The sequence below is a fragment of the Zootoca vivipara genome, chromosome 9 (assembly GCF_965207765.1).
Source record: "Zootoca vivipara chromosome 9, rZooViv2.hap1.1, whole genome shotgun sequence".
Classification (NCBI taxonomy): domain Eukaryota; kingdom Metazoa; phylum Chordata; class Lepidosauria; order Squamata; family Lacertidae; genus Zootoca; species Zootoca vivipara.
Window position 1 is genome coordinate 50,535,273 of NC_142592.1, and position 23,278 is coordinate 50,558,550.

At 44.5% G+C, this 23,278-nt stretch overlaps 1 protein-coding gene across 2 annotated transcripts; it reads left to right on the forward strand.

Moving 5' to 3' along the window:
• Positions 1–47: 47 nt before the first annotated feature.
• LOC118090638 (cystine/glutamate transporter-like) lies at positions 48–22,855 on the forward strand. 2 transcript variants are annotated; one of them, XM_035126575.3, is made up of 12 exons: positions 48–572; positions 2,777–2,903; positions 5,365–5,480; positions 7,312–7,437; positions 9,582–9,681; positions 10,185–10,229; positions 13,653–13,776; positions 15,875–15,978; positions 17,795–17,891; positions 19,029–19,178; positions 20,192–20,369; positions 22,178–22,855. In XM_035126575.3, exons 1-12 carry the CDS (start codon positions 359–361, stop codon positions 22,240–22,242), a joined length of 1,446 nt encoding a protein of 481 aa, XP_034982466.2. In that variant the 5' UTR covers positions 48–358; the 3' UTR covers positions 22,243–22,855. The 2 variants fall into 2 exon arrangements, with proteins under 2 accessions (XP_034982466.2, XP_034982467.2); XM_035126576.3 differs by lacking the exon at positions 10,185–10,229 and having other exon boundaries at positions 218–572.
• The last annotated feature ends 423 nt before the right edge of the window (positions 22,856–23,278 follow it).

A 23,278-nucleotide genomic window follows, 5' to 3' on the forward strand; every position in this document is an offset into this window, starting at 1 on the left:
GTGGAGCAACATCATGATCAAAAACAAACTGTTTGTGTGAAAAGCCGGGAATTGGACTTGCACCACGCCACGTATCACTAGCTGTGGGCAAAGCCTTGCAGCAGACTTCCGTTTCGTGGGGTTTGGGCCCCCATTTCCCCTCCCACCTGATATTTTTGTTTAAATATTTGTTTACTTCATGCTCCTGTTATTCCAAAGCCTTCCCAGACAAACTGTACATACTCTGCCTGCTAAGCAAAGAGAGAGCGAGAGACTGACTGAGAGGAGAACTGAGCTGCGACACAGGGGTCCGGAAAGGAACTCGAGTTGTGCTCCCTACGGGGACTTCCTGTGGCTCAGCGGGGACACCGAATAAGGCATGGGAGTTTGCAGGAGAAGCAAAGCACCGGCAGAGGGGAAGGAGGCCGTTTTCCTCAGGAGGAAGATCACCCTCACCCGCGTCATTGCCTTGGGGGTCGGCACCATGGTGGGCAGTGGCATCTTCATTTCCCCCAAAGGAGTCTTGCAAAACTCAGGCAACGTGGGGGTCTCCTTACTGGTGTGGCTGGCTTGTGGGATCCTATCCCTATTTGGTGAGTCGTTGGGCTGCTTGGTGGTTTAACTTCCCTTTTCAGCCTGAGGTTATCACAAAGGCGGAAAGCCTTCTCTCCCACCCCAATGTGTGGCAATTGCGGTATAACAACTTAGGGTGTGTCCTCATATGGGGATGATGGAACCTCAAAATGGGCTTCTGTGGAGGACAGTGGGAGAATCTCATATATATATAATTCCCAGTATTAAATTCAGTTCTCCACATTTCCACATCAGTTTGTGATTTTTATTATTTTTAAAAATAGTCCTCATGAAATTTCACCAGCATTTTAGTGTGAATTTTTCCTTAATATACACATTTCTCTATGCAATGTTGCGCAGTGCGCGTATTTTCTTTCTTTCTTTTGGAAAAGCATATTTTATTATGTATCTTCTTTCCCCTAATACAATGCACTTTTGTATGTTATTTTCACAAATATATCCGTTTTTGTGCACACTTTGCCCTAGTATATGCATTTTTTGTATGCATTACTTGACCGGAGAATTACATTATTGCAATTTCTATTACTTTTATTACTATTACCTGTCTGGGTGGAGGATAGCCTGGTTTCAGTTGTCAATGCTCTGGCAACCTCCAGGTTAGACTACTGCAATGTGTTGTGTGTGGGGCTGCCTTTGAAGGTGGTTCGGAAACTACTACTACTGGTAATGCAAAATGCAGAAGCTCAGTTGTTAAGTGGCTCAAGACGGCATGAACATATAACACCGGATCTGTCCTGACCACAAAGGCTGCCAATTTGTACTGGGTTCAATTCAAACTAGTGCTGGTTTTGACCTTGAAAGCTTTATATGGCTTGGGACCTCTAAAGGACAACCTGTCCGCATAGGAACCGAACCCTGAGATCATCATCTGATGCTCTTCTCCGAGTCACAAGAAGAGAACGAGCTTCTTCTGAAGTAGCTCCCCATCTATGCAACTCTCTCCCATGTGAGGCCCGACTGGTATGAATGAACTTTGTCAACATTTTGGTACCAAGCAAAGATGTTGATTTCCCCGGGCATTTGGGTAGCGCCAATGATTGGATGTGTTTACGTTGATTATAGTATTTTTAATATGTTTACGTATTTTCTACTGCATTTTATTCTTGCAATTGGTTTGGAACTGTCTGTTGTGGGAAGGGATTCAGAAATTCCACAAACTAACTACACAGCAGGTGGCGCTGTGGGTTAAACCACTGAGCCTAGGGCTTGCCGATCAGAATCGAGCCGGCGGTTCGAATCCCTGCGATGGGATGAGCTCCCATTGCTCGATCACAGCTCCTGCCAACCTAGCAGTTTGAAAGCGCATCAAAGTGCAAGTAGATAAATAGGGACCGCTCCAGCGGGAAGGTAAACGGCATTTCCGTGTGCTGCTCTGGTTCGCCAGAAGTGGCTTTGTCATGCTGGCCACATGACCTGGAAGCTGTACGCCGGCTCCCTCGGCCAGTAAAGCGAGATGAGCGCCGCAACCCCAGAGTCGTTCACCGCTGGACCTAATGGTCAGGGGTCCCTTTACCTTTACCAACTACACCCAAGTTACACACTAGAACTCTTTTACCGGGTTTGCCTTTTCATATTAATCTTTTTGTTCTCATTATATTTTTATGGGGGTTGGTTAGTTATATTTTATAATCGTTATACTGCTTTTATGTTGCTAAGAAACATGTTTTCCCCCCTTTTAACAGAAAAGTGGGCTAGAAATTTATTGGAGAGAGGCCCATCTGCAGAGCCAGATTTAGGGGAGTGCGACTGGTTCAGTCATACTGCATGCAGAACCTCTGGGGGCCCTGCAACAAAACGTAAAAAGTTGGGGGTGCTCAATATTGGTGTTGTCCAGGACGCTGCTGAAATTTGAGACCCTGAAGTCCTCTACTCCCAATTTGGCCATGCAGCCCACTGGGTGACAGTGGGGCATTCATCATCTCTCAACCCAACCTACCTCGCAGGATTATTGTGAGGATAAAATGCGGGAGCTCCTTTGAAGGAGAACAGGACAAAAGAATGGAAATTAACATCATCATCATCAACAACAACAACGCATCTTTGTTCTAAATATCCTTCCATTGGTACCAGTCCAACTTATTTTAGTGCAACTGAATTTCATATCAATGTACTTAGAATCAGGGATATTGCTGTACTTATCAGATAAGGGTGATGATGATAAGGAATGCACACTGGGTTTACATTTTAAATGTTTTCTTTCTAGGAGCCCTGTCCTATGCAGATCTTGGAACATGCATCACCAAGTCCGGCGGTCATTACATTTACCTGTTGGAGACACTTGGGCCACTGCCCGCTTTTCTAAGATTATGGGCGGAATTTGTTATGATCCGGTAAGGGCAGCTTTAACTTCCCATTGTTGTGTGAGAAGGGGGAGGTTCTCCGGAGAGACGGAGGGGCTTTACTGGGAGTTTTGTGTCTCTTTAAATCTCGCAACAGGGGCACTGTTCCAGCTGTGTTTTTAAAAGCAGCCAGCTGGTGGATGCAGCACCACTGAGATCTAACAAATGGCTGCAGAGACGTTGAGAGGGAGGGCAGAGGGGAAAGAATCTAAGAAAGGGATGGAGCAGGGCTTGGGGGAGAATGAATGAAATAATAGAGAAAACCCCATGGGAGAATAAAAACAAACCACACACACACACACACACACACACACACACACACACAGCCACAGCCTTTCTTTCAGTCATGACATGAGATAGATGAATATTTCTTCCAATAAGAAGACCGCCACTGTACTTTTTTGCAGCAGCCGCAACAAAAGGTCTTGTTCTATAGAAATCAGTTTGATATATGATCTGCCCCTCCACCAATACCAGATAGCTACTAGGTAAACAGAGCCGTCTGCCACAGAACATCTGGGAGCTGCTTTCCCTGAGGAGAGGGATCTCACCGCTTGCAGCACCAGGACAGAGCAATGCAAACACATGGGCCCACCACCCTATTTCAGTGCAAATACAAGAATACACACACACACACACACACACACACACACACACACACACACACCACTCATCGACCACCCCACCAAGGTCAGGCCCATCCGTTCAAAGCTTGTTCCCTTTTGTGTTTGTTTTGCGTGTGTTGTCACAAATGCTGCAGAATTTAGAGGAGAAAGGGGGGTTGGGAGCAGGGGAAACCATTCCACTTCACACCAGAGGGGGCCAATGGCCATCAAAAGGCTTTGAAAATAATCCTAGTGGGGTGTTGGTGAGGCTCTGATCGCCATGTTTCAAGGCCTTTTGCTCCATCCCATGCATTTCCCCTGTCTACCCTGGACTGCATGAAGAACTGAGGTGAAAGCTCCCCAATGAATACTTTGGGCCAAATGTAGAACAGAGAAATGAAACCCAACCTCCAACCACTTGGAGTAGGGCTTCATTTCCTGTCACTTTTCAGAGCAGTGCAAAGTCCACTGTCAGGATTGGGGGCAGCACACCATCAACAAGGGCAACAAGTATCTCCCCCCTGCCCCCATGGGGGGCAGTAGCACCAGGGCACTTCTTTCATCAGCCTCGTCAGCTATTGCTTTTCCCATAATACCATGGGGCATCTCGGGCATAGTGAGGAAAAACCTGGGTTCTTATTTTGGTAGCTGAGCTACCATTCTCTACCCTGGTCTCCAAAGCAACATTAGTTCACCAGTTCAAATGAAATGGTGGCTGGGCTATTGAATGAAAATGGTTTTGGTCTATGGTTTGCTCTGAAATCAGAATCCCTAACCATGGTTGGGGTCCTGGCCTGAGGGCAATCTGTGGCCTGTCTGATTTGGGCAAGATTGCAATTTTTTGTTTCCTGTTAGAAATGGAAGGCTGTAATTGTAATTTTTGTAATTGTAATTTTTTGTTTCCTGTTAGAAATGGAAGGCTGTAATTGCCTGCCCTTGCACTTGGCAGAAAGGGAGTCTTACAGCTTCTCATTCGGATCCTGGAATTGTAGATTTGGAGAGGGGCCAATGGTCATCTAGTCCAGCCTCCTGCAATGCAGGAATCACAGCGAAACAATCCCTGGCAGATGGCTATCCAACCTCTATTTTAAAACCTTCAGTGAAGGGGTTGTTGTTGAGTCGTTTAGTCGTGTCCGACTCTTCGTGACCCCATGGACCAGAGCACGCCAGGCACTCCTGTCTTCCACTGCCTCCCGCAGTTTGCTCAAACTCATGTTGGTAGCTTCAAGAACACTGTCCAACCATCTCGTCCTCTGTTGTCCCCTTCTCCTTGTGCCCTCAATCTTTCCCAGCAACAAGGTCTTTTCCAGGGAGTCTTCTCTTCTCATGAGGTGGCCAACGGATTGGAGCCTCAGCTTCAGGATCTGCCCTTCCAGGGCTGATTTCCTTCAGAATGGATAGGTTTGATCTTCTTGCAGTCCATGGGACTCTCAAGAGTCTCCTCCAGCACCATAATTCAAAAGCATCAATTCTTCGGCGATCAGCCTTCTTTATGGTCCAGCTCTCACTTCCATACATCACTACTGGGGAAGCCATAGCTTTAACTGTACGGACCTTTGTCGGCAAGGTGATGTCTTTGCTTTTTAAGATGCTGTCTAGGGGAGTCCACCACATTCTGAGGTATATTCCCCTATCAGACAGCTCTTAACGTCAGAAGGTTTGTCAGAAAGTTCTTCCCAGTCCTCAATCCATGCTTTGGAAAAGTGTCTGAATGTCTTCATTTGTGGTTGTTTTAGAAGAGCAGACATCAACAGGAGCAGACAGAAAACATAGGTGAGAGGGAGACAAAGTTGCCAGAGAAAAGACCAAAATAAAATAAATGTTTTTGCCTTTGTTTCATTTTCCAGACCTGCAAATATGGCTGTGGTTTCCTTGGCATTTGGTCGGTACTTAATTGAGCCTTTCTTCACCCCGTGTGATGTCCCTCCTTTGGCTATGAAGCTGATCACCACCACAGGAATCAGTGAGTACCAAAGAGAACTAAATATCTAAGGTTGCAAGTTAATCCTAAATGTACCTGCCAAATATGAATACATTTCTCACTTTCTCTTGTACATTTGCAGATATTTCCACAGCAAAATATCATAAATAGGCTGAGAAAGTTCACAAATAAAGCAAATCTTCATAGCTCATAATACCTGTTTTTATGATGAGTCAAGAACCCTTCTCTAAATGTTTGTACTGATAGGGAGATATATTTTTAATACCCCACTTTTGCATCTCCACAATTGGCATTTATCAGGCCGTGCTGCTGAGGCCAGTACCAATAATAATAATAATTAATAATAATAATAATAATAATAATAATAGTTTGATTGATTGATTGTACCCTGCCCATCACTTGGTTGCCCTAGCCACTCTGAGCTGCTTCCAACAGAATATTAAAAACACAACAAAACATCAGACATTAAAACCTCGATTGCTTTAACCCAGCAGTAGCCAACACAGTGCCCTCCAGATGCCGCTGAACTCCCATCAGCCCCTGTCAGCATGGCCAATACTCAGGGATGATGGAAGTTGTAGTCTATCAAACTTCTAGAAGGCACCACATCAGCTGGCTGCCCCCACTTTAATCTCTTACCTAGCCTCACTGAGAAACTTGCCTTTCATTCCCAATAGCTGCATCTCAGTTCACTCTTAGTAGTCCATATGTTGCTGGACTACAGATCCCATCATCCATTCCCATTAGCCATGCTGACTAGGGTGGCTGGGAATTGGGATCCAGATCATTTGGGGGGCACCACATTTGCTACTCCTGCCCTATTCTAAGAAAAGAGGTTCCCAGTGCCGTATGATAACCGTATGAGTTCTCCTCGATTCACAATCCTAACCTTGTCTACTCAGAAGTCATGAATTTAGTGGGGTTTAAACTCAGGTAAGTGGGCTTAGGGTGGCAGCCTTAGTTCTCACAGGCCATCCATGAAATGCTGAGATATTTCTTCCTGGTGTCTTTAAAAAGTTTGCTAGATATATCCAAGGCAGTTTGTAAATGAACAGAAGCTGGTTTTCTTTTTGTTTGATGCTGTCAGCCAGTTGGCAAAGGGAAGGGCTTTTCAAAACCCAGTTAAAAGCTATTTAAAAGCCAGCTAGTTAAAAAAACAAAACGCCACTCACTGGCAATATTTAAAAACAGCAGTGCTCTTGCGTGTTTGAAAGCTTCACGCAAACAGTTGTAAACTCCTTCCTTATAGGGCTCCTCGGCCTTTAAGCTACGTGACCAGCAGAAAGGCAGGTGGAGCTTTGCTTTATTTATTTTTTAAAAATACTGATAGGCTGCTGTCTCATTTTTTAAAAATATCAGAGCAGTTTAAAACAAAAATACCCAAAACCGTACAGTAAAAACATGTATATGTATTGTTGATTAGCCATTGTGGAAAGATGTATTCTTAATTGCCTACACAGAATATAAAAGATTTTAGCAGGCATTAGAGATCTGTAGAGATCCAGCAACAGGGATTTATTGACATTTTTGCCAGTCATGCTGAAGTGCTATCAGAAAGTCCCATCAAGCTTGTGGGTTTTTTTTCTAATGATCAGCACTTTTAGTAAGTAAGCTTGCTGGAGAAGCAGTATTCGACCTCTCCATGGGCTGTTATGACACAGAAGCATTTCTGGTTCTGTTTTTTTTAATGTCAGCAAAAAGTCAACACTCGCTAGCTGTTCCAAAAGCATGAACATCACAGTCGTAGCTATGGTACAGTTATGGTGATTTCTCTCTCCTCCTTTTTCTTAAAAAGTATTTATGCATTTTCCATTTTTCTATTTACACATCACACCTCTCCCCTCCTTTCCAGCCCTAGTCATAGCCCTCAACTGCTGGAGTGTGAGCTGGTCAGCCAACATACAGACATTCCTCACAGCCCTCAAGATGGTCACGGTTGGTCTGATCATCGTTCCCGGGATGATGGCTCTGGGAAATGGTAAGACTGGCCAGAACCCTCCTACTGTGGCGTGAAATGAGCAAGGGGCATCAGAAGGGGCGGAAACCCGCAGTGGCAAAGAAATAAGAAAGCTGGGGGTGGTGAGAGAGACTTGCCAGGGGACCACGGTAGGTTTGATAACAGAATTCTGTGTGGGGTAGGGATGCGGGTGGCGCTGTGATCTAAACCACTGAGCCTCCTGGGCTTGCCTATGAGAAGGTTTGAATCTGCATGACGGGATGAGCTCCCGTTGCTCTGTCTCAGCTTCTGCCAACCTAACAGTTCAAAAGCACGCCAGTGCAAGTAGATGAATAGGTACCACTCCAGTGGGAAGGTAAGCAGTGTTTCCGTGCACTCTGGTTTCCGTCACGGTGTTCCATTGCACCAGAAGCAGTTTAGTCCTGCTGGCCACATGACCCGGAAAGCTGTCTGTGGACAAACGCCAGCTCCCTCGGCCTGAAAAGTGAGATGAGCGCCGCAACCCCAGATTCACCTTTGACTGGACGTAACCGTCCAGGGGTCCTTTACCTTTTCCCCCCTTTGTGGGGTACTTTTCCAGACTCATAAAATTGTAGAGGTGCAAGGGACCACAAGGGTCACCTGGTTCAACCCCCTGCAAGGCAGGGATTTTGCCCAATGTGGGGCTCAAACCCACCACCCTGAGATTAAGAGTCTCATTCTCTACCAACTGAGCTATCCCACTTGAGCCCCAGGTAGTTTTTACACATCCATGGTTCTGCTGAGGGCCAAGCCCTACATGCAGCCTACAAAGTAGGCACTCTGCTCCCTTTCTCACCCCAGGATATAGAGGTGGGGAATATCAGGCCGCTGGAAAGATCCCCACAAGGGAATGTAACCCTTAGGTTGAAAAAGGGCTCCCCCATTCATGTCAAGGTTTGAAGTTTTATGTGTGCAGAAACTGCCAGTAGAAGGTGGAATATGCTAGAACAGTTGTTTTCAACCAGTGTGCCGTGGCACCCTAGGGTGCCTTGAAATGATGGCCAGGGGTGCCGCAGACAACACTGGCCTTTGTCCCTCTTTCCTCCCCCCCCCTCCTCCTCTGATGCTCTCTTGCATCTCTGCATCCCAAAGGCTTGCACAGCTGTTTGTTGCAGCAGCTCTGGCCACAAGCTCCCAGGGCGAATGGTGCCTCTAGGGCCGGGCAGGGGGTGCTTCCAGGCCCCTGCGGTGTGAGGAGGCACCTCTCTTTGGGGCAGGGAAGGGGGTCAGCTCAGAGACCAGGGGCAGCAGCTGCAGCTGCACAAAGGACTCCCAAGGAGAGGAGGCTGAGGGAACACTCCACAAGGGAGGGTGTTCAAAAAAGGGTGAGAGGCTGCCAGCTCTGCAGGCAAGGGTGACATAACTGGGCTCCTGAGTCCCACAGCGGTGCCACAGAAAGAATGTAGTTGGTCAAGGGAGCCATGGACTCAGAATGGTTGAAAACCTCTATGCTAGAATATTCTAGCGGGTCTTCAACTTCAGCTGTTGTTTTCTTCTTCTTCTTCTTCTTCTTCTTCTTCTTCTTCTTCTTCTTCTTCTTCTTCTTCTTCTTCTTCTTCTTCTTCTTCTTCTTCTTCTTCTTCTTCTTCTTCTTCTCTTCTATGCTTTACTTTCATTTTGCATTTTATATTCGTGTGGTGTAATTTTCTGCTGAAACTGGTTTTGCTCTAAATGAGCTAAGCTTTGCCTTGCTAGGGAGCTAGCAACAAACTCTATAACTTATGCCTTAGTAAATCTACACTTCATGGGATGTGGGTGGTGCTGTGGGTTAAACCATAGAGCCCAGGGCTTGCTGATCAGAAAGTCGGCGGTTCGAATCCCCATGACGGGGTGAGCTCCCATTGCTCAGTCCCAGAATTTTTTTCTGCTGTCTGTGTATTTTTTTAATCCATACATCTGCCAAAGTTCCTCTACTCTGCTAATCAAACAATGGCCAGGTGTTCCGGGTCTTGGTTCCCAACAGTTCACCCATAATAGCCCGTTGCTGAGTCTGCACCTGTTGAACTTCTGCATGTTTTCCAGAAACAAAAGCAATGATACATGGCCTGTTCCAGCCAGTTCTCCTTATGCTGTTAACTGGCTGGGAAGAATGGAAAATGCTTCTGACCTAGGATGGTGTCTGCTGATGTTCTCATTTTTTGCAGGCCACTATGAAAATTTCCAGGACAGCTTTAACACAACTTCGCTGACGCTCGACAAGCTGCCTCTTGCTTTTTACTCTGGGATGTTTGCCTATGGAGGCTGGTAAGTCTTTTAAAATTCTAGTAGAGCTTTCCTTTGTTTGCTCAAATGGCAGAAAGAAAATGCAAATTAAGCAATAAATCAATCAATCTGTACTTTACTCCAGAGCTGGCACAATCCTGGATTGCAGATAATATTTATCTATCTAGTCTGCACCAAATATCTGTTGTAGGGTTGGGATGTAACTCACAATGCCATCTTCCTTTGTTCATTTCTTTTGTGAATTACTGAGCTGATCGTGCTTCACAGCTCATTCACTTTGGTCATTTTGATGCTCTTTCGTAAGATTCCATAGCTGTTTTCAAAAAGTCTGGTGTGCATTTTTATCTGTCTAATTTTATTACAGACATACAATATACGTATACATGGAAAGATGTATACTTTCGCAAAGTGAAGCTAATAGAGCAGGATTCGTTATTACTGGGGTCGGAGGGGGGAGGGTTTTTATTATTTTAAAAAAACCAGCAACACATATGTTGACCTTGTGTCTTGATTTCTTATTTCAGGTTCTATATAAGCTTTGTAACAGAGGAAATTGTAAATCCTAAACGGTGAGCAAACGGGGTGGGGGTGGGGTTCCCTTCTTTTCCGGTGTATGGAAAATGTGTTTCCAAAATAATTGAGAGCATCTGAGGGAGAAGAAGACCAATGGAGCAAAGGTTAGAAAGCAGAGTCTGCAACAGCGATGCCCCCAAAAGGAGAATCCCCTTAACTCTTAGGAGTCGGTTGGACCTCAGGAAGAGTTTAAAAAAAATAAAATAAAAGACTGAGTAAATTGGCATAAGAAGATCTTGCTAAATCAGGCCAAAAACCCATCTAGTTCAGCCTCCTGTTCTCACAGCAACTGACCAGATGCCAATTGGGAATCTCCTGTCTGAAATGCTGCAGAGCTGCTGCCAATCTGTGTACAGTAGCTAATACTCTGCTAGAGGGGTCAATAGTCTGACCCAGTATAAGGCAGCTTCCACTGTTCCTGCCCATTGAAACGAAGCAGTAGCACAGATGTCAGCTACAACATCCATCCATTCAGCTAAAGCTAAAGGTCAGGGAAAGCCTTAACAGGCAGGCGAGTTTTCAGTAAACATCAGAAACTAGCACCTGCCATTTGGTACCTTCTGAATCGCAGGCAGTGGGAGCCCCACTTCCGTACAGCTTTCAGAAGACACAGCGCAGGTTGCGACGGTATCGGCAGAATCTCCGCAGTAGATCTCAGTGATCTACTGAGTCTGAACAGAGGAAAATGGTCAGCCAGCCCTGAGTTGCTCCAGCTTTATACATTAGCAACAACTTGAAGGCTAGTTAACAGTCAGCGCAGGTTCTTCAACAGCAGTGTTCAATAAACGAGGCAGTTTGGATAAAAAGAGGGGCTTTTTAGGGTCTGCTATTCTTCTTTTAGAGAGGGACCCAGGTGGCGCTGTGGTTAAACCACTGAGCCTAGGGCTTGCCAATCAGAAGGTCGGCAGTTCGAATCCCTGCAACGGGGTGAGCTCCTGTTGCTCGGTCCCAGCTCCTGCCAACCTAGCAGTTCGAAAGCACGTCAAAGTGCAAGTAGATAAATAGGAACCGCTACAGCGGGAAGGTAAACAGCGTTTCCATGTGCTGCTCTGGTTTGCCACATGACCTGGAAGCTGTACGCCGGCTCCCTCGGCCAATAACGTGAGATGAGCGCGCAACCCCAGAGTCGGTCACGACTGGACCTAATGGTCAGAGGTCCCTTTACCTATTCTTCTTTTAGGGTTTGCTTATTATTATGTTTTTCTTTATTACGTTTTTATATGTGCTGGAGGCTGTCCAGAGTGTCTGGGGAAATCCAGCCAGCAAAAAAAATGTTTCTTAAAAATATATATATAATAAACTCAGAGGTGGGAGCAAACACAAAAGGGAACTCCTACTCATTTGAATGGAAGTGATGGAATATCCAGTGGAAGTGATGATATTCCAGCTGAACTGTTTAAAATTTTAAAAGATGATGCTGTTAAGGTGCTACACCCAATATGCCAGCAAGTTTGGAAAACTCAGCAATGGCCAGAGGATTGGAGAAGATCAGTCTACATCCCAATTCCAAAGAAGGGCAGTGCCAAAGAATGCTGCAACTACCGCACAATTGCGCTCATTTCACACGCTAGCAAGGTTATGCTTAAAATTCTACAAGGCAGGCTTAGGCAGTATGTGGACCGAGAACTCCCAGAAGTGCAAGCTGGATTTCGAAAGGGCAGAGGAACCAGAGACCAAATAGCAAACATGCGCTGGATTATGGAGAAAGCTAGAGAGTTCCAGAAAAACGTCTACTTCTGCTTCATTGACTATGCAAAAGCCTTTGACTGTGTCGACCACAGCAAACTATGGCAAGTTCTTAAAGAAATGGGAGTGCCTGATCACCTCATCTGTCTCCTGAGAAATCTCTATGTGGGACAAGAAGCTACAGTTAGAACTGGATATGGAACAACTGATTGGTTCAAAATTGGGAAAGGAGTACGACAAGGTTGTATATTGTCTCCCTGCTTATTTAACTTATATGCAGAATTCATCATGCGAAAGGCTGGACTAGATGAATCCCAAGCCGGAATTAAGATTGCCGGAAGAAATATCAACAACCTCAGATATGCAGATGACACAACCTTGATGGCAGAAAGCGAGGAGGAATTAAAGAACCTTTTAATGAGGGTGAAAGAGGAGAGCGCAAAATATGGTCTGAAGCTCAACATCAAAAAAACCAAGATCATGGCCACTGGTCCCATCACCTCCTGGCAAATAGAAGGGGAAGAAATGGAGGCAGTGAGAGATTTTACTTTCTTGGGCTCCTTGATCACTGCAGATGGTGACAGCAGTCACGAAATTAAAAGACGCCTGCTTCTTGGGAGAAAAGCAATGACAAACCTAGACAGCATCTTAAAAAGCAGAGACATCACCTTGCCGACAAAGGTCCGTATAGTTAAAGCTATGGTTTTCCCAGTAGTGATGTATGGAAGTGAGAGTTGGACCATAAAGAAGGCTGATCGCCGAAGAATTGATGCTTTTGAATTATGGTGCTGGAGGAGACTCTTGAGAGTCCCATGGACTGCAAGAAGATCAAACCTATCCATTCTTAAGGAAATCAGCCCTGAGTGCTCCCTGGAAGGACAGATCGTGAAGCTGAGGCTCCAATACTTTGGCCACCTCATGAGAAGAGAAGAATCCTTGGAAAAGACCCTGATGTTGGGAAAGATTGAGGGCACTAGGAGAAGGGGACGACAGAGGACAAGATGGTTGGACAGTGTTCTCGAAGCTACGAACATGAGTTTGACCAAACTGCGGGAGGCAGTGCAAGACAGGAGTGCCTGGCGTGCTCTGGTCCATGGGGTCACGAAGAGTCGGACACGACTAAACGACTAAACAACAACAACACTCATTTGAATGGGGAAAGAATGAAGTTGGTTCTCATTAGAGAGTAGGAATAGTAGTAGTAGTAGTAGTAGTAGTAGTAGTAGTAGTAGTAGTAATAAATTAGTAGTAGTAGTGAGAGACTCCCTGCATCTTCCAAACTAACCTCAAGGACAGAGTGACCCACAGTGCGTGAATCACAGTGGCGAAGTATCGCAATCTTGAAAACGACACATTTATACATACAGATACGTAAAGAAATATAATGCAAGCAACACATTGCCATCCAGCATATAATACAGGATCAGGGAGGTCATCAGGCTCCCAAAAGTAGCCTGTTCTTTGAGAAGAGATATGAGTATTCGAGTGTCCCTGTTTTCATTTCTGCACCTTTGGCAGGTCTTGTCATATTTTGGCAATAGCTTACAAGATAGGAAATGGGTGGGAAGAGAGAAGGCACCGTGAAATGTGGACCAAATAAACTTCCTGACTGTCTTTATTTTCCTATTTTTGCAAATGCCTTCTACGTTATTCAAGGTGGGTGGCCACAGGGTGAAGGGAAATCTCCCTCTAAAGTGGAACCGTGTATGAGAGAGGCTGCTTTTCTTCTTCAGGAATATCCCTCTCGCTGTAATGGTGTCCTTGGCCGTCGTCACAGTGTGTTACATCCTTACCAATGTGTCTTACTACGCAGTCCTGACACCACAAGAGATTCTCAGCTCTGACGCAGTAGCTGTGGTGAGTGTGGCAATTTGCACGCTGTCTGTATTTTTAGACCAATATTACCAGGGGGGCAGAGGAGAAGAGAGATGGTCTCGAAGGCCTATTGGACATAAATTAAAGTAACAGATTGTAAATTCCTAGGGCAGACATCTGTTTCCATCATGGGCAGCAAAGAGGAATAATACATGCTTTTCTAAACTGTTCAAGGAAGAATCTTTAAATTGTGCACCTACAAATGAGCAAAACCAGACAGAATACCGAGCACTCCTAGATTTTTGGTTCACTCCAGATCAATATACCTTTATTCAGCATAAGGCAGCAATTTATGTATTGTCCCTCAACTGTCTGGACACAAATTTGGATAGGCCTTTGCGGCTGATGTGCTGACCTCTTCAAGTTTGGGCTCATTTTACAGGTGGCCTCTGCTGGCAGCAGGGCTGTGGCAGCTTTCAAATGTTTTGCAATATCTTGTGACATGCACAACTACCTTCCTGTTGGACAGAACTTGTGTACTCACCACAATGAGCACCTGGCTCTCTGAAAACGACTTTTGTCACTTGAGGCCAGATATATATTTCTCTCTCCCACCCTGGGCTGGCCCAGTTTTTGCTTTTTTATTTATTTGCTGTTGTTGCTGACATCTGTCTGTCTCAGGAGACAATGGAGGAATGTACCTTTGGGAGTGAAGTCAAACCATTGGAGAGATAAAGCGCCGCCTGCGGCTGCAGAGACTGATACGGGAGAGACATGTTTTGTTGCAGCAGGGGCAAGTGAAGGCATACAGTTGTGCTGCTGCAGATGCATCATGGTGTGTGTTCTCTATGTGCTTCCAGCAATCATTCCTCCTCTGGTCATTGCTGTGGAGCAGAGGCGTCTTTCCCATAGGGGCTAGTGGCTCATTGCGCCAGGGCGCCGGCCTCTCAGGGGCACCCCAGCATTGGCCGGGTGCAACGAGCCACTAAACCCTTTGGATCCTCCTCATCCTCCTCTCCCTCGGCCGCGGGAATCCCCTCAGCCACTGCCCGCCAAACCGCTGTCGCCTGAGGGATCGGGTCATCTTCCTTTAATAGCCACATGATCAGGAAAGTGGAAAGTGCCTTTTTGCTCTTTCTGAGCGGCTAATGCACAAAGGTGGAAGACGCGCGCTGTAGCTCACTCTGTTTGCGCGCGGGGAGGAGGAGGAGGACCGGCCAGGATCGGGCAAAGGGAAGAGGTAATGGTCGCTCTCTGCCTTGGGAAGCGGGTGGGGTGCTATTGCAGGCTCCGGCTTCTGACAAGTCAATCCGAAGTAGCGATCAGGAGCCCCCCGTTGGCCCAAATTGTTCCATGCCTCATGCTGCCTAGTGCAGAGATTTCGCGACAGAGAAAGTGGGTGGCAAGGAGTTTCCCCCAAGTTGAAAGTGGCCAATTTTAAAAAGTGGGGAGGCGAGGCGAAGCTCTCCCTTCAAGTTCAGAAAGGCTTGGTGGGGAGGGGAGCCACGTGCAATTTAATCTGCGCAAATTAATCTGTTGGGGGGGGGGAGAACGGTGCCTTGGAGGTGCGCAAGGAGCAGTTGCTCAAACGAAAAAACAGCGCGCGGCTCCGACTTTTCGGCTGGGAATGGGGGGCGGGGCACCGGAGGGATCTCTGAACTGCGGCGCTGGATAGGCTTAAGATGGCCCTGCTGTGGATACAGGGCCGGTGCTAGGGCTTTTTGCGCCCTAGGCAAAACACCTTTTGGCGCCCCTGGCACATGCGTCATGGCCTAGATTGTTCTCCAGCTCCTTGTTTAACCCCCACAACAACCCTGTGAGGTATATTAGGGTGAGAGGCAGCGACTGGCTCACACAGCGAGCTTCATGGCTCGCTGGGATTTTGAACCATAGTTTCTCAGGTCCTACTCAGACACTCTAACCACTACACTACACTGCCTTCATTTACTGTATGACATAATAGAAAGTTCTACAGAACTCAAAGGTTTGTACCCTATGATGTTGTGGTTGACCTTTTAAAAGTATTGCTATAACATGGATTTTTTTTCTCCAGGGCCCAATATGGCCACTTTTACTTTTCAAAGAAATACTGTAAAGGGGAAAACAACAGTCTGAAAAAGCTCTCTTGGTTTTCTTCCAGAGTTTTGCTGATAAAGCTTTCAAGAGCATTTCCTCTGTGATTCCAGTACTTGTAGCTCTGTCTTGTTTTGGTGCTTTGAATGGAGGAATCTTTGCTGCTTCAAGGTAAGGGCTTGCCCATTTCAAAGCAAATGTCCCTATTACAGTAAACTGTTCACAGTTCCTTATCTTGTTAGTGTCTCCCTTCTAACAAAATGCTACTTTAGGGAATAATACAGAAAGCATTTCCCCTCCAAAAAAATAATTTCCAAATGCTGGGAAGTTGTAGCTAAAGAAACACAGCACAAACCTAAGAAAAATATTTTTCTGCACACCTTAGGGATAATGTCTGTATAGAAAGTGAAAAAAGTCAAGTGCATTGGTATAGTTTATTTTTATTTTATATATATATATATTATATTAATTTTTTGCATACAATCTCCATACACCACATAACATCTTTTCACATCTTTACAACATTTTGGCTATAAGCCTTGGACTTCCATCAACCACGTCTAATGATTTTCAATCTTCCTCACTTACCTTGCATTTCATTCTTTTCACTATTACTTTTAACAGTCCATAACTAATAGTCCATTTCTTATTTCCCCCCTTCAATATTTCATATAGTCCTCCTTACGAAACTTCTTGCAGTCCTACAAGCGTAATCTGTTGATTACAATTGTTTTTCAAATAGTTCACATATTTACTCCAATCTTCTAAAAACTTCTGATCTCGCCGGTTTGGAATTCTTCCTGTCATCTCCCCCCCCCCATGTATATATATATATATATATATATATATATATATATATATATATATATATATTAATTTTATAAAACTGAGAAGAAGAAAAAACATATAAAACACACACAAAAAATCACATAAAACTCAAAATTACAAAATGTAAAAAGAAAAACAACAACCATATTTATCATTCATGTATCCTAACATTGTTGACTTCTTCAAGTCCCTCCTTTCTGCTTTTCATTGTATATCATCCTTAGTAACTTCTATATCATACTTCAATCATCTTATTATTACCTTAACTAACAAAAATTCACCTCATATTAATTCTTTATCAACATTCAATTCTTATATTACCCTTATATCTAAATCTTAGTATACTACAATACCTCTACAAATCCTCCTCTACAACCTCCCTGTACTTCCCAATCTTATTTTAAACATTTCCAATATTGCAATTATTTCTTAAATAAACTTTAAATTTCTTCCAATCTTCTTCCACCGACTCTTCCCTCTGGTCAAAGAGTCTCCCGGTCAGTTCGGCCAATTCCATAAATTCAATCATCTTCATCTGCCATTCATCCACTGTAGGTAGATCTTCACTCTTCCAATTCTTAGTCAATAGAATCCTTGCTGCTGTTGTGGCATACAGAAAAAAACGTAGTATTTTTTTGGTAGTTCCTCTCTAACTATCCCAAGTAAAAAAGCTTCCGGTTTCTTGATAAAGGTATTTTTCAACACTTTTTTCATTTCATTATAAATCTTCTCCCAGAATGGCATTCTTCCTGTCATCTTATCCAGTTCTGCATAGTCCAGCATTGGTGTAGTTTAAAGAGCATCTAAATTCACTTCAATAAAGACAGCCAATTTTTGCGAGCTGATATTTCACAAAGAACTTTTCTTTAAAAAACCAGTCAATGGACTGTGAGTGGTGGAAGCTAGAGAACAATTTTGAATAACGCTTACATTTCAGTGATAGGAATATAAATAAAAAGGAAGTCTTCTCCAAATTTACCAGGTGCAATGCTGCTGTTGTGGGCTTCTCTTTTCCTAGAGTATGTGATATCCCTAACACTTTATGATTTCTAAGGGGGGGGAGAATTTTTTTCTTTTAACAAAAGGAGTGTTTAACAAACCTCCAGTAAGCATAGCAAAAAAAGGAAGTGGAATTCAATGTGCGGATTTTGTTCCACAGAATGTTGTTTGCAGCTGCCCGGGAAGGACAGTGGCCAGCTCTCTTTTCAATGATACACCTTGAAAGACACACTCCACTTCCAGCCTTGATACTAATGGTAAGAGCTTCAAGGTTTGCTTTAGTGTGTGGTTGGGTGTAAAGTGCAGTGCAAGGGGGGGATTTTGCCCTTAGAAGACTGATGATCTGTAATTTCTTAAACACGTGTTTCTTAAACGATAGACAGTGTCAGGCACTGCATGTACACAAACTCCATAAAGGTAGAATATTATCGGTTTCCATGTTTGAAACAAATTGGCCACACCACATTAAGACACCTTGGTTTTAGCCTCTTCATCTTTGGGCAGGTAATGCTTTGTCACATCCATGTCGTACTTAAAGGATGCTTGTTGTTAGTTACTGAAAGAGGGCAGATGGATAAAGGAATTGTCTATTTTAGATAAGAATGGCTGAGTTTAGTTGGGGTCGTTTTATATTGTTCTTAAGTGTTATATGTCTATTTTAGGCTTGCCATATTTCAAAAAGTTAAATTCCTCATACCTGCAAAGTTGTTGAGCTTTTTTTTATATAGGAAACCACCCAAAACTGAAGAGCTTTTTTGGGGAAGCCTGACCCCAAAATACTGATTTTTGCGATTTTTGAGGTATCTGAGCTGCTTTTTCCATTCCACTGCCATACAACCAGGTTTCCCCTGACAAAATTCCCCCTGACACCATTTTTACGCCCAGAAAAACCAGGACATGTCAGGAATTTTCCTGACGTGTGGCAAGCCTAGTCTATTTCTATTTGTATTTTTTTTGTTCCATGAGACTGATTAATACTTTTAAATGTGTTTGTGGGAAGAGGGGGTTATTGTGTTGTTGCTTTTAACTATTTAAAGAAACACTGCCAAGTTTGAGAAGCACCACCTTAAGGTATCTGGGGTTTAGGGTTTTGTATATTAACACAAGACCCTTGAACCTGGGGGCTGGTAGCATGTGGGCAACTGGTGTGCATGTTTCAACAGACATGTTACATGCTGTTGGCCATCTGCCCCCATCAGCAATTTTGTACTAGTTGGGAGTTTCAGGGCCAAGTCAGGTCTCATCAACTGAAAACGTTCCCATAATTCTGCTCAGTAGTAATGGACAAGTGTTATACAGTAATGAGTCACAAGGAAAGCCTAAAAGGAGCATGGGAAAGTGGTTTTGTATTCTACTGACATATTTCCAACACCGCCATTTTTCTCCATCTGCAGTTGCCCTTGATCTACTTGATGGTGTCCATTGGTGACCTCTATGGGCTGTTGAACTTCTATAGCTTTTCACGCTGGTTCTTCATAGGTCTTGCCACCCTGGGGCTCATGATACATCGTCATCGGCATCCAGAACTGCCAAGACCCTTTAAGGTAAGAAGACTAAAGATAGTGGATACAGGGAAGGGTAAAACTGTGCTTCTATCTTTTACCTAGCTAAAGGAAGACACAGGCACATAAAGGGGGGAAAGGGCAATCCCAGGGCACAAAAATCCAGACATAATGCTCAAGTGGTTTGTCGTTCTCACCCTGTAAGATCTCAAATGTATACTGAAACCATGGTTTTATCTGCCAGACGAAGCCTTGACCCCAGGGAGGATTACCCAATACAGGACCCATTTTTCATCTTGTAAGCCAGGCACCCCCAAACTTCGGCCCTCCAGGTGTTTTGGACTACAATCCCCATCATCCCTGACCACTTGTCCTGTTAGCTAGGGATCATGGGAGTTGTAGGCCAACAACATCTGGAGAGCCGCAGTTTAGGGATGCCTTGTTGTAAGCAGAGAGATGGGGAAACCGCCTTAACCACAATTTGCTTAATGATGATGGGGTGTCCATGTTTTTGATATCCATTTGCAGCTAATCTTTAACCACCTCTTATATGGCCAAGTGTAATGCTTAACCATGGTTAAGGAAAGCAAGTCACAATGAAGTATGTCTGAAGCTATTATTTTATAAGCTGCTTAGGGGGGGTTTCATTGCTGGGTGGCCATATTCTGTAAATATTGTGTTACATAAGCAGAAGCAAAGTGTGAGCCTTGCTCACAGGCTGCTAACTGAACAAGAACAAAAGGGAATCAAGGATCCATTAGAAGCCAAAAATAGGAGAAGGGGAGAAAAATGCCACCATAACATGCCAGTATTTGGGAAGAAGCCATAAAGAAACCCTAAACCAGCTCCTTTTCCTGCACTTTATTAAAACTAGAGGATGGAGACATTGCTAAGAGCATTGTTGTTGTTTTTAAGTGCTTTGTATAGGGATGAGTTATGGTCCTTTCCATCTCTCGAATTAAATACTGTATACGACTCTTCTCCATGTTCAAAACATGTTTCTTTTTTGCATTTATGCAGAACTTTATTTTCCAATTTGACCCTTTTTCCTTTAGGTGCCTTTGTTTTTCCCACTAGTGTTCACAACAGCCTGTTTCTGCATCGTGGGGACATCCCTGTATTCAGATCCTGTGAACACCAGCATTGGCTGTGCTGTGACTCTGTCTGGCTTGCCCGTCTATTATCTGGTGGTGCAGAAGACTAGGATCCCAAGCTGCTTCACATCCGTGTTCAGTAAGTATGGCATCAGCTATGGTAGCTCAGAACTGTGAAAGGGAAGCTTCAAAATTAGCGTAAATGAGGCCCGATTTCACACATGGCACATGACACTGTTTGTGGCTCACAAGCTGTCAAGAGGAGTTCTGCGTCTCCAAAGAGTTGGGGACAAAGTTCCCTCTGTCCTTTTATAAATGTGTTGTTGTTTTTAGTCGTTTAGTCGTGTCCGACTCTTTGTGACCCCATGGACCAGAGCACACCAGGCACTCCTGTCTTCCACTGCCTCCCGCAGTTGGTCAAACTCATGTTGGTAGCTTCGAGAACACTGTCCAACCATCTCGTCCTCTGTCATCCCCTTCTCCTAGTGCCCTCAATCTTTCCCAACATCAGGGTCTTTTCCAAGGATTCTTCTCTTCTCATGAGGTGGCCAAAGTATTGGAGCCTCAGCTTCAGGATCTGTCCTTCCAGTGAGCACTCAGGGCTGATTTCCTTCAGAATGGATAGGTTTGATCTTCTTGCAGTCCATGGGACTCTCAAGAGTCTCCTCCAGCACCATAATTCAAAAGCATCAGTTCTTCGGCAATCAGCCTTCTTTATGGTCCAGCTCTCACTTCCATACATCACTACTGGGAAAACCATAGCTTTAACTATACGGAGATTTGTTGGCAAGGTGATGTCTCTGCTTTTTAAGATGCTGCAAAATGCCAGCATCTGTGCAGCAGAAACTATGCTCAGATTATTATTATTATTATTATTATTATTATTATTATTATTATTATTATTATATTATACCACCCTTCAGCCAAAGATCACAAAGTGGTTTACAGTATAAAAACCACAAAAAACACACCATAACAAACCACCCTGAGATCTTTGGATGCAGGATGGTATATAAATTTAATAAACAGTGATAATATCCACAGTCCTCCACAGTAATTTAGGCCTGTTGCACTTCCCCTTGTCACACAGTTGTTGTTGTTTAGTCGTTTAGTCGTGTCTGACTGTTTGTGACCCCATGGACGAAGTCACACATATAAGAACCCAAAAAGCATTGTACTTACCTTATGAAGTTTTGGTAAAGTCATGAAGAATATAAATCAATGCATGTATAATACTGCTTAGAGCTCAACCACAGGAAAGGTTAAGCATATGTCTAGTTCCAATGAACTTGGTAGAGACTGGAGAAGAAATCTTCAAGAAGGCATTCCTCAAGACTACTTCACAAATGTTAGCAAGCATATATACCTATCTGTATAGTGCAGGGGTGGCCAGCTCCCAAGAGACTGCGATCTACTCACAGAGTTAAAAACTGGCAGTGATCTACCCCCTTTGGGGGGGGGGTTCAGGTCAAAGTTGTTGAGCTTTTTTTGTGGAAGGAGGAAGGCCCAAGGCCCATTTTTTTTGGGGGGGGGGTTCAGGTCAAAGTTGTTGAGCTTTTTCAGGGAGGGGGTAAAATGCTGAGCTTTTTTTAGGGCAGCCACAGTTGTTCAGCTTCTTTTTGGGGGGCAGTGATCTACCAGTGATCTACTGCAGATGTCCAGTGATCTACTGGTAGATCACAATCTACCTGTTGGACATGCCTGGCTATAGTGTATGGCTCTGCCCTGTTAACTACCAAGAAGCATGCTAATAATTTTAACTGCATGTAAACAGGAAGTGAAACCAGATAGTGTCTCTCACACTTCATAGGGAATAGGTTCACAATGTGGACCACGATATGTCTGATTTGTGAAGCAGCCAGAGTTTTCTGTTTTCGCGGGAGAACACCAAATGATGCCTCTCCCAAACGCAACTTGTCCTCTGATTTCCTTGTTGCATTTGTCTAGATTCCATCACAGTAAAATTGCAGATCCTGATGAAAGTGGTGCCCCAGGATGTCCTAACGTACTGAAGGATGTGCATCCCAAGGACCTTCCACATCTGTTCTTTGGGAGCTCCTCACACTCCAACTATGAGGGATATGCCTCTAAGTCCACTTTTAAACAAGAAGGCAGACAACTGTGACAAGCCATTCTCTTCTTACCAACAATTAGCCACAGCATTTGGATATCAGAAATTTAAAGGGTGGTCTTGTTTTGGGCAAAAAGCATAACCCAGTTCTGCTTAGATCAGGAGTGGGAAACCTCAAGTCTCTCTGTCAGGCCTAAGGACTCTTTCTAGACCACATCTCTCATCAGCCTAGCTCTGTGCATCCTCCCGGAGGGCTTTTGCCCTTGAACTACGGTCATGCCTCCTACTTGTCTGGATAGAGGTGTGAGTCTGGAAAAAATCTCCGACTTTTGCATGGTTGGAATGTTAGGCCAGTATTCAATCTCAGCATATAGAGCAGAAAAATTGGAACAGACCAATGGTAAATCTAGTGCAGGGGTTGTTAAACTGTGGTCCACAGACCACCAAGGGTCTGTGAGCTTTGTTCAGGTGGTCTGCAGTTGTTCTGTTAAAACAATGGAAAAGCATACAGCATCTAGCACAGTACATTACACTTGCTACAATCGGCAGGGGGGGGGGAAGTGGTCTGCCAAGACCCTCAGCCATTTTCATCCATGGAGCAAAGAATTTGGGAACCACCAACAGAGTGGACACCAGACTTTATAGTATATTAAAAGCTGGTGCCCGGCTGAGGAAGCTTGCATATCTGCATGTAGAAAACCAGGGAAGATGGAAAATTCAGTATGATCACCTGGCTAGAGACATAGCAAAAGTAATGTTGCTTAAGGGACCCAGGTGGCTCTGTGGGTTAAACCACTAAGCCTAGGGCTTGCTGATCAGAAGGACAGCAGTTTGAATCCCCACAATGGGGTGAGCTCCGGTTGCTCGGTCCCAGGTCCTGCCCACCTAGCAATTGGAAAGCACATCAAAGTGCAAGTAGATAAATAGGGACCGCTCCGGCGGGAAGGTAAACAGCGTTTCTGTGCGCTGCTCTGGTT

Coding starts and splice junctions, on each gene's coding strand:
- LOC118090638 (XM_035126575.3), top strand. CDS start 359: ATGGGAGTTTGCAGGAGAAGCAAAGCACCGGCAGAGGGGAAGGAGGCC. Junction 7,438..9,581: donor GATGATGGCTCTGGGAAATG/GTAAGACTGGCC, acceptor CATTTTTTGCAG/GCCACTATGAAAATTTCCAG. Junction 9,682..10,184: donor ATGTTTGCCTATGGAGGCTG/GTAAGTCTTTTA, acceptor TTCTTATTTCAG/GTTCTATATAAGCTTTGTAA.